Source organism: Mesoplodon mirus, assembly GCF_964341445.2.
Source record: "Mesoplodon mirus genome assembly, chromosome: 11".
Lineage (NCBI taxonomy): Eukaryota > Metazoa > Chordata > Mammalia > Artiodactyla > Ziphiidae > Mesoplodon > Mesoplodon mirus.
In genome coordinates this window covers 57,710,427-57,723,618 of record NC_138987.1, presented here as the reverse complement: position 1 = coordinate 57,723,618, position 13,192 = coordinate 57,710,427, and the positions used below count along the sequence as shown (strand labels likewise).

At 42.7% G+C, this 13,192-nt stretch overlaps 1 protein-coding gene across 1 annotated transcript in view; it reads right to left on the bottom strand.

Annotated features, from left to right (window-relative positions):
* SCN8A (sodium voltage-gated channel alpha subunit 8) overlaps positions 1-13,192 on the bottom strand; it is a gene marked incomplete at its 3' end in the record, with an annotated part of 182,904 nt that overhangs the window by 23,877 nt on the left and 145,835 nt on the right. The window contains exons 15-19 of the mRNA XM_082635167.1: positions 9,437-9,610; positions 7,004-7,360; positions 3,690-4,160; positions 3,046-3,163; positions 2,352-2,506 (exon numbers count right to left, since the gene is read on the bottom strand). Coding sequence (XP_082491293.1) covers positions 2,352-2,506; positions 3,046-3,163; positions 3,690-4,160; positions 7,004-7,360; positions 9,437-9,610 — 1,275 coding nt within the window. The remainder of the gene's footprint in view (positions 1-2,351; positions 2,507-3,045; positions 3,164-3,689; positions 4,161-7,003; positions 7,361-9,436; positions 9,611-13,192) is intronic.

Here is a 13,192-nt window from a genome sequence, read left to right as displayed (position 1 = left end):
TTGATGGACATTTGTGTTGTTTTTACTTTTTGGCTATTGTGAATAATGCTGCTATGAACATTTGTGTACAAGTTTTCATGTGGACGTGTTTTTATTCCCCTTGGGTATATACCTAGGAGTGGAATGGCTGGGTCATTGGTAACCCAAGTTTAATTTTTTTGAGGAATTGCCAAACTGTTTTCCAAAGAGGCCGGACCAGTTTACATTCCCACCAGCAGTAGATGAGGGGTCCAATTTCCCCACATCCTTGTTAACACTTTATATATTTATAGGACAAAATTTTTTCTCCCTTCAGCCCCTGACACCACAGACACAGGTGGAGAGTTACAGGACTGGAAGACACCAGGTGAAGAGAATCTCAACACTCCTTTCTTTCTCTGGAGCTCCCAAATGAGGGGATGAGCCTTTGTCATGTGAAGGTCTGAGCACTCGTGCGTGCAGCGCAGTGGACTGCAGAAGCTCTGTGCTGGGGGAGGAAATCCCTGAAGCATGGAAGAAAAAAAACTGGAGGTGGACAAAAGGTCCTGTGCCCTGTGGTGGTGGAGCCTGCTCTGAACAGTTCCAGAAGGAAGGACAGAGTCAGGCTGCCCGCAGACTCTTCTTCCAAAATGGAGGTACACGGACATCCAGGTTCACTGCTGGGCAGTGGGGACAGAAATCATGGGTCCACAGTCCTCAGGGTCTGGTACAAATAAATCCTCTCCGCTCAGTGGAAAAGCTATAGCTTCCACGTTACGTTTCCCCTTAGCTCCACCTGTAGAGATCCATCCTAGAACCCAACATATGTGAGCTGTCTGAGGCTGATCATCCTGTCACTGGGGGCTCTGATCCCCCTCTGAAATCTCCTCACCACCACATTCTAGTCTTTTCTTGGACATTTTAGCTGTGGCTTCACTTGACTTGAGTCTCATGCTACTACTGCACAGGGTCTTCATGTCCTGAGCCCAGTCTCCCCCGTTTTATTCACCTTTGACAAATAAAGACTGTCACAGGTAGCAGTAAAGAAAGTTCAATACATTTGTTTCACTGCTGCTTCTACTCTTTTTTGTAGAGACGGGGGAAGAGAAGAATCAAAGGGTGAGGCATGTCCTCTCTTATTGTAGGTTTTCATTTACTATATTTGAAGAATAATGATGACAACAATAATAAAAGACCTTCCTCAATCCCTGGCCTCAGTCTGATCCTCCCTTTCTCAAGGGCAGGGCCTGCGCTGTCATCTTTGGGCCTCCACAGGCCTCAGGAGGTGCTGAGTGAATGCCTGTTGGTGCAATAAACGGCCCAGGGGCAGGCAGGATGGTCTGGCTCCCCTTCACTAGGGATGGAGGCTTTTTTGCCTCCTGCCCTAGTCCTGATGCTTTCCTGCATTCCTCACCACCCGCACTCCCCACTGCTCACCGTCCTCTTCGCGCTCGGGCTCTTCTTCACCTCATGTCCCTTCCTGTCTCGGTTTCTCCTATTCTCCTACCTCACAAGTCAGAGAAACTCCTCAAGTCACTGGGGGATCTTTAACACTATATTTGGGGCTTCTCTCTTGTTATTTTTTGCTTCCAGATTAGGCTCTAATTCCACACCTCTATGAATGTGCCCACCTTCTTTAAAAGCATTTCAAAATCCAGCATTCTTTACTTTTCCCTTAATTAAAAGAAGGAAAATGTGCTGTGTCTCTAGTCCCTGCTGTCTTCGAATCTACTCAACTAGGAAGCAGCTCCCTCACAGCAGACCCTGTCCAGATCTCCTCAGTTATAATCCTGCTAAAAAATGAAAGTAAACACCAAGATAATTAGTCCTAGTAGGGGAGGAACCTGTGTGTTCAGTGCCCTGTGTGCCTCACTGATTAATGAGAAGCACTTACAACCACGTGAATATAAATGACCTTTGTACCCGAGATCTGACTCTTAATATCTGCTAAGGCCACGGGTTCTCCAAGTCCAGCAGCGTATGAGGGGAGAGGGGGTGGAGGGGTACCACCTCCCTCCTATCCTGGGCAACTGAAAAGTCAAGAACTAGTGATTCAGGGTATTAGGCGAGAAAGGGAAGTTCATTTTAGAAAGTTGTTTTGAATGGGGCAAACTAAGCAGTGAAGATACTTGGTAATCTGTATTCTCTTCCTGATGAAAAGGGGGTCCTAGGCTTCAGAGGGATCGTGCTGAGTCTAAAGATGAAGATTTGGACAAGTTTGAATTCTAATCCCAAAGGCTCAAAACACCAGCTCGAAGCACTTTAGTAGATCATTATTCTTGGGTCTACAGTCAGGCTGTGTTCTCAGAGAAACTGGGCTTGGGCCCACCCAGTCTTTCCTGCTCTTCCCCTTCCCCAGCCAATCCCCCAGGGTTCTTTCCCCCGGACCTCACCAGGGCGCCACTGCTGAGCAGAATCATGAAGATGATGAAGGTCTCAAACCAATTGTGCTCCACGATGAGAAAGCAGGTTTTCCGCAGGATCCACCAAGACTTGCCCAGCCCTTCCTCAATGTTGACCTGGCAGCACTTGAACCTCTGGACACAACCTGGCACCAGCGGGAGAGGCAGGTCAGACTGTGGGACGTGCCCCGCCCAGATGTGCCCTCTCCTCCTTCTCCCAGGCCCCACCAGGTGCTGCCCCACCACACAGCCAGGAGTTCAGTGGCTGAATCAGAAGGTCTGACTCAGAAGTGGAGAGGGTGGCAGGGCTGAGTCTATGCTGCCAGGCTACCAGGGCAAGGCCCTCTGGCGTTGGGAAGATGTCCTATAAAGAAGCAGTGAGAGGGAGGAGAAAAGGGTAGTCAAGAGGCAGACACAGCCATGACAGAAGAGGCCTTTCTAATGGAAATTTGGGGCTGATGTCAAGAAAAAAGGACAAAGAAAAGCCTGAGAGTAAAAACTTGTGATAGCTAAGAATCAAATAGGGAAAACGGTATCAACCTCCCTCAGAATGATGAGGCGGGGAACAAAGTTCCTGAAGATAGCCACTGAGCCCCCCTCCCCAGCCAACCACTGACCCTGGCAGAGGTGTGTCTGTGAGCAGTGCAAGTGCTATATGCCACCCCCTCTCCTGGCCCCCTTTCACCTTCTGTGAAACAGGCATCTGGATCCAAGTATTCCTCAGGCTGTTCCACAGGGACTTCTTCTACTTCTGGTTTGATATCAATGGTGCTGCCTTCAGAGGAGCTAGTGTCATCCAGTTTCTAGATATACAAGGAAAAGGGAGAGAAGCAACACTGCAGCAACATGTCCACTCTACACTGACTACTACGCTCCCTTGGTACAGATGATGTACCGGCTACAAATCCATGATCATCCAGTTCATCACAGGCAAATAATTACCACAGCGCCCTCAAAACTTCTGTCAGGATGGGGTACAACATTAAAGCCCACTCACAGATGACAGTGAGCTACCCTAAGCAGAAGGTGGGCTATAGATTGGTCTCAGTAATACAGCTCAGACAGATTAATGGCAGGGAAGTACTGGACGGTTTTCTCCAGCCTCTGGATCCAGATGATCCAGAAGCAATGGAGACAGATGTGGGAACACCTCAGGAATCTGGCTCATCTAGAATAATGATGGGGGGTGGGTAGGGTGGGTTCTCAAAGTTGAGAGTGGGCTCTGCCAGCCTCTCTCTGCCAGACCCACAGCTGAACCAATGCCTTGGGGCTGACAGAGCTGTTTGTTCTCACACAGGATCAAGACCGGTTTCTAGGCTAGGACCTTACATCTTTGCTGCCTTCAGGATCCGACTCGCTGCTAACGTCCTCGGTGTTGAGGTTCTCAAAATCAGACTCGCCTACCGCGATGGGCACCCTCACGGTCAGGTTGGGGTTGTTGATGAAGGACATGTGGTCCTCATCGATGATGTACTTCTCCACGCTGCTGCCGATGCCGCTGGTCGTGCCGTTGCCATTCTTCTGGAGGTCACCGTTCCGGTGGATGTCGGCGCCAGTGTGGTTGGCGATACAGTTGGCCTTCTTTTCGTACAGCTCGTCCAGAGGTTTCACCTCATCGGCCTCGCGCTGCTTGAAGTGGGCCTGCATGAAGGCGCGCACTTTCAGTTTGATCCAAGCCACGCCCTTCTTGATCCGGATCACTGAGATTTGTAGGTTGTTCATTTCCCCGTCATCATCTGTGGCTGCCAAGTTGTCAGCACTGAAGGAGCTCAGGAGCAAGGCCAGAAACAGGTTCAGCACCTGGACCAGGAGCATTAGGAAAAAGGAGAGTGAATGTAGAAGGGTATCGGGTAAAGGCATCCACTAAACTAGAGTTGCAAACTGGGAGCCCACAGACTTATGTGAAAGACTCAAGAGTTTCTGTTGTGTTTCATTTGACCCACGTAGTGTTTTAAATGTCACCAGGTGGGCATTTTGTTTGGTTTTGGTTGTCATACAAGGAGTTTAGTACCCCTTTTCTTGGTTCTTCTGTAGTGTTATATACATATATATGTACTTCAAAACATACTGCTTTTCTTATAATCCAAGAAAGCAAAGGCTGTATCCATTTTGGGAGAAAATTCCCCAAAAATAAAAACAAAAAGGTGGGCATGGATTATTGGGGAGGATCAAAGAATGCATAGATGCCATGTGTTCATGCACAGCAGATGTCCTGGAGGACCCAGGTTAGAGAAAAATTAGGCTTGGAGAGCCAGACTCTCCTACCACAAATCTAGAAGGTGGAACTGAAATATATTTGATGTCACCCTATTTTAAGAATTAATTTTCTTTGTTTTCCTAACATTTATCAAAATTAAGTAGCTCTAGCAAGACAGTGATGGTGACTTTTGTGTTCTATCATATATCGAAGTGTCAAGCCATCAGAAACGAGCTTTATTTATGTTGCTTTTTCCCCTATTTCACCACATTGGGCATTAAATTAATTATTTTTATTAAGATTTACTTTTGAAAAGTGGGAGAGATGTTCACTTCTTGATTTACACTTGGCCCTTACTTTGTCACACTTCTGAAGAAGAATAAGGCATAGTTTCTCGGTGGAGATAATCATATGTGCAGAGTGGGAGAGATGGAAACAATATATGAACTATATGTATTAGGATGACTGCGGCCATTTGCAGAATTACAAAGGAATATGGTCGGTAAAATGGGGGTCAGTTGCAGAAGGCTTTGAAGGCCAGGCTGAAAGATTTGAATTTTATTTAACTGGATTCACTACTGGTCCTTGAGCAAAGGAGTCACAGATGATGACAGAGATTTGAGAAAGTCATTCCTACTAGCTACATACAAGGGTCGGGGGTGGGGGGGCGTTATGGGGGACTAGGAATTAGGAGGCTGTTGCTTGCATGAATTGATGAGGGTCTGGATTAGGCTATAGTAACCTCAAACCTCCGCATGCAGAAGAATCTCCTGGGGTGGGATGCTTGTTAAAAACAAGCATTTCCTTGGCCTCACCTGAAAGATTCTGATTCAGTAGATCTGATGTAAGGCCTGGGACTTGGCTTTTTTTAATGAGTGAGACTCAGGTGATTGTGATGAAGGTGGTCTTCCTCACACTTTTAGAAATAATAGATGGGATGTAGAAATGGAAAGGAAGGGGCAGATCTCAGAAATACTATGAAGAAAGATGCAGGTATAGAAATGCTAAGAAGACAGACATATGAAAGACATCAGATATTTACTAGGAGTGGAAAGAAAAATCAGAAAGACTTATAGGTTACTAGAGACTACATGGGCAGAAGGACTGAGCCAAGGGGAACTGGGAAAGGTGTCATCAGAGGCAGAAATAACAGTGGATTCTGTCATGTGCTCAGGTATCTACAGCCAGTCATGGGGAGATGTCCCTGAGACAACTGAGAAAAGGAGGCTAGAGAAACGGTAGGAGGTCAGGGCTGGTAATGTTGATCTCACTACAGACCAGTAGGCAGTAGCTGTATTCACTGAAGGAGTGGAAAGACCAGAGGGATAAGGATGGAGGGGACGTTGGCTGGGCTTGGAGAATGGGAGTGATTAAGAAACATTACAGTGTCTATTTTTATAGGTCCAATGAAAGAATGGGGGAGCATGGCTAGTTCAGAGGTTGGTGAGTAGGAACCCTCTACTGGCATATGCTTCTCTATGGCAGAAAAAGGAAGAGACCTACTATGGATGCACTTATAAGGGGTCATCTGAGTATGCCTTCTTCCAGCCCTCCTTGCTCTACACTTGCAAGTGGGCTTTGGCCTGATCTGAAAGATGGGTGCTTCTCAAACTTTAGCATGCATGTGAATCACCTAGGGATCTTGTTAAAAATGCAGATGCTAATTGAGTAGTTCTGGGGAGGGGTCTGAGGTTCTACATCTCTAGGACACTCTCAAACGATCTCATTGCTGCTAGTCCTCAGATGACACTTTGAGAAACAAGGTGTGAAGTCTCTGTTGGGGAATGTTCTATATACAGAGGCAAAAGACAGCAGGCAGACAGATCAGAGTAAAGCAAGAAAGTGATTTGCAATTTATACAAATTAGATAAAATCCTGGGATGGTTTAGATCCATGATTCTCAATGGAGGGCAATTTTGACCCCTGAGGACAGTGGGCAATGTCTGAAGACATGTTTGGTTTTCACAACTTGGGATGGGAGTCACTACTGGACAGTAAAGAGTAGAGGCCAGGATACTATAAACACCCTACAACATACAGGAAAGTTCCACAACAAATAATTAACTGGCCCAAAAGATCAATATTGTCAAGGTCGGGAAATTCTATTTTTTTTGTAGCAGAAAAAGCATAGACCTTGAAGTCAAGGATCTAATATAAGCCCTGACTCTTATGGGCTGTGTGACTTCGGAAAAATGTCTTAACTTTGCTGAGTTTTGTTTCCACAACTATGAAAGAAGATTGACAGATTATGGGGCTCATGACCTAGTAGGACTCTGAAAACAGCAGTCTCCTTTCCTTCATTTGTACCTTAGGGTTCTTGAGCCAAGAAAGAATAAAGACCAACACAGACATGGAAGGTAGTAGAAGGACTAAGCAGATTGGGCTTCTGGGTCAAGGGTAAGATGTTCAGAGCAAAGAACAAAAAGGTCTACAAGTTAGTACTAACCACCAAGTTGCCAATAACCATGACCATCATGAAGACAATGAGGCACATGGCCTGGCCGGCCACCTCCATGCAGTCCCACATGGTCTCGATCCACTCCCCGCACAACACTCGAAAGACAATGAGGAAAGAATGAAAAAAGTCATGCATGTGCCAGCGAGGAAGTTCACAGTCCTGGTTGATCTTGCAGACACACTCTTTGTAGCTCTTTCCAAAGAGTTGCATTCCCACCACAGCAAAGATGAAAACAATAATGGCCAGCACCAGGGTCAGGTTGCCCAGGGCACCCACTGAATTTCCAATAATCTTGATCAGCATGTTCAGGGTGGGCCAGGATTTGGCCAGTTTGAAGACTCGGAGCTATGGAAAAAAAAAAAAAAACCCAAACAAAACCCAAGTGAAACTCAATTCATTTATTCTTACCACATGGCTACAATAAAAACATATGAAATTACTAAGATCATCTTAACATTTATTGAGCACCCTTGGGAAATCCCCAGGACTTTCTAACAGTATCTTAGACAAAAATGAGAGACACTGAGGCAAAGATGAAGGAAAGCAGATTAACTGCATAGGAAGTGAAAGATTTAGAACTAAGAACCAAGAATAATACCTCTAGTCCCCTGAATTAGTCTCTGGGTCAATCTACCTTTTAAAAATCCATACCTGAAATAATCCTTTTCCCACTGATTTTCCCCTGACTTCTCAAGGGTCATATCAAGGAAAATGTGACTTGTAGTGAAACAAAAGGTCAGTTGGGTAAGGACGGTGAAAATAAATCAACTGTCTCTTCAAAAAAGCAAGCATTTAAAAATTCTACATACCTCTCTTTTTGCTTGCCAATAAATCATCAATCGCTGATATGAAACTTTGTGACATGCTTGGAATAACTTGGAGGAAAACCACAACCTCCAAGTAGGGGAAGTTCCAATATGTCAAATATCTTATTTTAATTCAGAGGACAGAACTTTTGGTATCTGTCAATCACAAGATTTCTGTATTCTGTAATGAATGATTACAAGGTCTTGGCTAATAGCCTGAGAATTATAATGCATGAAGCCCATGAACAGAGATCATCATCATATCTTAAGTTAATAACTGACACATGATATAATAAGAATTCTGGTAGAAGGCAACAGCACTGATTAGGACTTTTTTTTTCTATTGAAAACTTGAGTCTTCATACATTGTTAGTGGGACTGTAATTTGATGTAACCCTTGAGGAGGGCAATTTGGCATTACGTGGCAAAACTATCTGCAGATCTATCTCTGAGCAAGCAGTTGTACTTTTAGAAGGTTAAACTTATTGTATTTAGGTTAATGGTGTACGGTAAATATTTGTACTATCCTTTGATATAAAAATAAACCTCAATAAGTCTAAAAAAAAAAAAAAAGAAAACTTGAATCTTATCTGAGAGTTCCAAGATTTACCAGATGTTGCTCTGTGCATACTCTGGGTCTCTCATATTTTTTCCCTATTCTGACTGGCTTTTAATTTATCAAGAATATTAGTGGTAAGGCTTCTATCTCTTAATTCTTCATCTTATCTTCTAGATAATAAGAACTATTCTCAAAAAGTATACTGTGGGCTGGATCCTAACCAAAGACCAGTAAGCAGAGGTTCCAGAAACTTGACAAATATTTGTGACTTGGATTCAATGAGATTTCTGTTTTATAAACAGTTTCACTCTAATCCAATTCTATTTCTTAGATATGATGAATATCCTGAAATCCTTTCAGTTGCAAGTGCTTAGGTATCTTCCCAATAAGGAGATGCTTTGTCTGATGCTTTGTCTGAGTGGGATATCCCCATAACTCAGCTTCTCAAGGGACTTAATCAGGACATCACTTATGCCTATGCACATGGGAAGCTACTTCAAGGGTATCGTTAACTATTCTTTCAGAGGCATTTTAGTAATTTGAACGCTAACTTCTTCAAATACATTTGAAAAATCTTTCTTAGCTAATGATGGATGTTCAACTACTAATTTCAATATAACTTTAAAAAACATTATTTTATTCTCACATTTTGGAAGGGGTCACCATGATAGAAGAAATGAGTAGAGCCATCTTTGAAAAAGGAGAAATTCTTGCCATTTCAGGGAGATGTTCAGATAAAGAAAGAGGCTCACTAGCAAATCCAAATTTGACCTCAGAATAGCCCTTGGGAATCCTTCTTCTTCGTCTTTTCGATTAACCATTATTTTCTGAGGAACTTCATAAAATTGATTTCTGTTTGTTGACTGATTTTAACAACTACCTTCTATATTAGGTAGTTAGCAGAAAAGTTTTCAATATTTTAGTTGCTAAGCCAATAAACAGCCAACTGAAATATAGCTAAGGATTTTTAAAAATCATCAGATTAACTTATGCAAAACTCTTTCTAGTAGCTGCAAGGTAGGAAATATAAAAAGAAATTGGAGAAATATGGAATACCAATCGGAAAGATCGCAGCACCGAAAGCCCCTCCACGTCTGCTAGACTCAGTTCCATTAAACTGAGGGAGACAATAAATCCATCAAAAATGTTCCAACCTTCTTGGAAATAATAGTAGGGATCCATGGCTATGAGCTTCAGGAACATTTCCGCTGTGAAAATTCCAGTGAAAACCTAAAGAGGGGAAGGCAGGGGGTAAGAAAAAAGAAATAATAAAAAGAAAATGCCTTTATCATTATCCTTGAATATGGCATGTCCAAGAAGCCACAAGCACCAGCCTTGGCTAAATTCTGCATCTGAGGACAACACTACCTTGATGTCCCCTGACCACTCCACATGATGCAGGAAAGTCTTCTTATTTTCCTCTTAAATGAAGAGGAAATGTTCACATCTTTGTTGCCAGAACTACCCAATTCATATTGTTCAAACATGCAGTTAAAAAATTATTCTAAGCAATTGAAAATATCACACAGGTGACTCCTAAAGGGTCAGTAGTCGTTTGAATGTATATGCCACATTTGGGATGTTGGCCAAAAAAAGAAAAAAAATCACTCGTGTTATAATTATATTTAAAAAATACAGTATTATTCCTGATTTGACATTATGTGCCTTCTCAAACGTCGACATATACTGCAAGCTTTCTTATTTTAAATGGTAAAAGCAATAGAACATTGCTAAAAGTGTGAAAAATACAAGAGAAACATGCACAGTCTCACCACCTTGCATACAACTATTATTTTAATGTCCTCCTTTTCTTTTTTTTTCTTCAAATGCACATATATTTTGTCAGAGTTGTAAACCACAGACCACATAATATTTTAGCTTTACACTTATCTTGACTTATCACGACTCATTTCACTTATCACGTATTTTTCATTTATCATGACTCCATTCATGTTGCAACACGGTCTTCCTAATTCTCACTTTTATTGCTTTTATAACATTCTGTTGGGTAAATATATTCTCAAAGAATTTTCTTACTGTTGGAGACTTTGGTCCTTCCTTTTGATTTTTTCAATATGATAGTCAATAATGTAGTCATTGTTTTAGATTTGGAGCTTATTGGGTACGAGAATGACTTCTTCCCTGTGTTACCTGGCTCCCACTTTTCTGCCTTTCAGAGCACCTTGTGTTTCCCAATGCTTTCTGTACCCCTCCCAAGGCCTTAGTAATGTAACATGCAGGGAGAAAGTAAAATCCCATGAACTCCAGTTTTGACAAGACCAATACCCTCATTCTAGCTTAAGCATGTAACATACGACTATTACTGAATATTCTGTTTTTAGAGGAGAGGACTTTATACGCAGCAGATTTAAAATTCATAGTAAGTTAATACTTGTAACCACTTCGTTACCAAGTTTACGTATGAAGGAGTTTGAAGAAAACTTTGGAGATATGGTCTGAGGACAGAATTAAAAATAGTGAAAAATACTTACATTACAGACACTGTTTTGAAATACACTGAATTAATGTATAGCAATAAACAGAATGACTTGATGAAAACACAACAAAATGGATAAATGGGCTGGAAATTTTGGGGGTCCATATACGTTTCTATGGTCCCCCACTTTTCTAAATTGAAGATGCAGTATTCTAAAATTGAAAGAAAATATTCCCTGAAGAGATCCGGTTAAGTTAAATCAAAGTTCATAGTGCAAGCTAAGCGTCTACAAATAGAATACCACTCTGCATGAGGTCAGGAAAGTAGGGGCAGTGAATCAACTCCTGACACACACTTTACCCTTAGCATCAGCCCATCAAAGGTTTCTCTACATAGAAACATTAACCCACTTAACGTACACTAAGTAGAGACTGAATTTGCTGTCCCATTAGTTCTTGGTGAGCATACAGTAAGTGCTCAGTAACAAGCACGGGCTGACTGACCTCGGAATATCTATACTGTGGGAACTCTGGTTCCTGACAGAAGATCAATGACACAGTTATATGGTGCTGCCTTTCAATGGGATGAAAGGCCTCCAGGCGCCTGGTAGAAATGCCTGTGACAGAGGTCGGCACCCATGTTGTTTCAGCATAGTGTGCTGCCCTTGTTTGGGGTTTGGGTGAAAATAAATTTGTAACTATTGGAAGGAATTAAATGGAGAAGAGTAGATTTAAGGTTATCCATTTGATGCCATTCTTCTTGGCACTGTGATATGCTTCTTGAGGAGAAAAAGGGACTACAAGGACTTCCTCAGTGGCGCAGTGGTTAAGAATCCGCCTGCTAATGCAGGGGACACGGGTTCGAGCCCTGGTCCAGGAAGATCCCACATGCCACAGAGCAACTAAGCCCGTGTGCCACAAATACTGAGCCTGAGCTCTAGAGCCCGGGAGCCACAACTACTGAGCCCGCATGCTGCAACTACTGAAGCCTGTGCACCTAGAGCCCATGCTCCGCAACAAGAGAATCCACCGCAATGAGAAGCCCGTGCACCGCAACGAAGGGTAGCCCCTGCTCTCCGCAACTAGAGAAAGCCCACGTGCGGCAACAAAGACCCAACACAGCCAAACATAAATAAATAAATAAATTAATTTTTTTTAAAAAAGGGGAACTACAAGCAGCACATCAACTGTGTATAAATGTCCCTCTTGTGAATGTCATCAAATATTCACCTAAGAATTTATGTTCTAGTGCAGCAGATCTCAAAGTGTAGTCGGGGATCCCTGGGGTCTCTAAGACCCTTTCAAGGGTCATGAAATCCTTTCCCTTTTCCAACTACACATCTGTGTGAGGCCAGGTTTTCGTCCTATACTTCAACCAAAATAATATATCACGATGCATTAAATACAGAAGCAGGTAAGAGAATCTAGGTATCTTCTATCAAACCAGACATGAAAGAGATTTGCAAAAATGCCAAACAATGCCATTTCTTTTCTCAGAAAATACAGTTTTTCCCCATAAAATGTTATTTATGTAATTGTATAATGGGTATATTATTGTGATTTTAAAATAAATATTTAAGATTTTTCTTGGCTTTAATTTCAAATATGGTAAATATTAAAAGATTCAACTCTCATAAAAAAAAAGCTCTTTATCTCTTTTTAAGAGTATAAAGTGGTCCTAAGACCAAAAAAAGATCAAGAATTCTGTTCTAATCGAATGTTCTGAATTCATGGTCGGCATATGTTTCAGGGGCCTACCGGACAGGCCTCTGGGCATAGGCCTGAGCACTTGTAATGCCAGCTCACCAGGCAAGGCCTACAGTGCCCTAAGATTGGGGTATTTCATTTGGGGCTCTGCCTGGGGCTTGGGAAGGGCGGGGAGAAGCAGCACATCTCCTCTGCCATAACTGCGTCTACAAAGCTAGGCTCATTTGGGGCCACTGGCATTTGCATGCCCCTGTCTACGCCCAGAAGGAGGCTAATCAGCTCCTGTTCTGTAGTGGATCCTCTTCCAAAGTTAATGAAATTCAATTTGATCAAAGCCCTATGTACCACAATGGAGACATGAAAAAAAAATGTGACCATGAAAAATAATGTATCCTCAGGAACTGAGTCACCCATTGGTCACAACTGAGTCGGGTGACCAACTTGGCTGGGTTTAGTACTGAGACTTGTCTGGTTATAATACTGGAAGTCCTGCATCCTGGGTCAACAGGGTGATCAACTTGAACTGGTATGCCCAGAACAGTCCCATTTTCAAAGTGAAAGTTCCACATCCTAGGAGCCCCCTCAGATCTGTGCTTACCCAACCAGGAGAAGACAGGCACAAAAACATTTAGCAGGTAGTAAGAATTTTAAAAGAGGTATGCGTGAGGG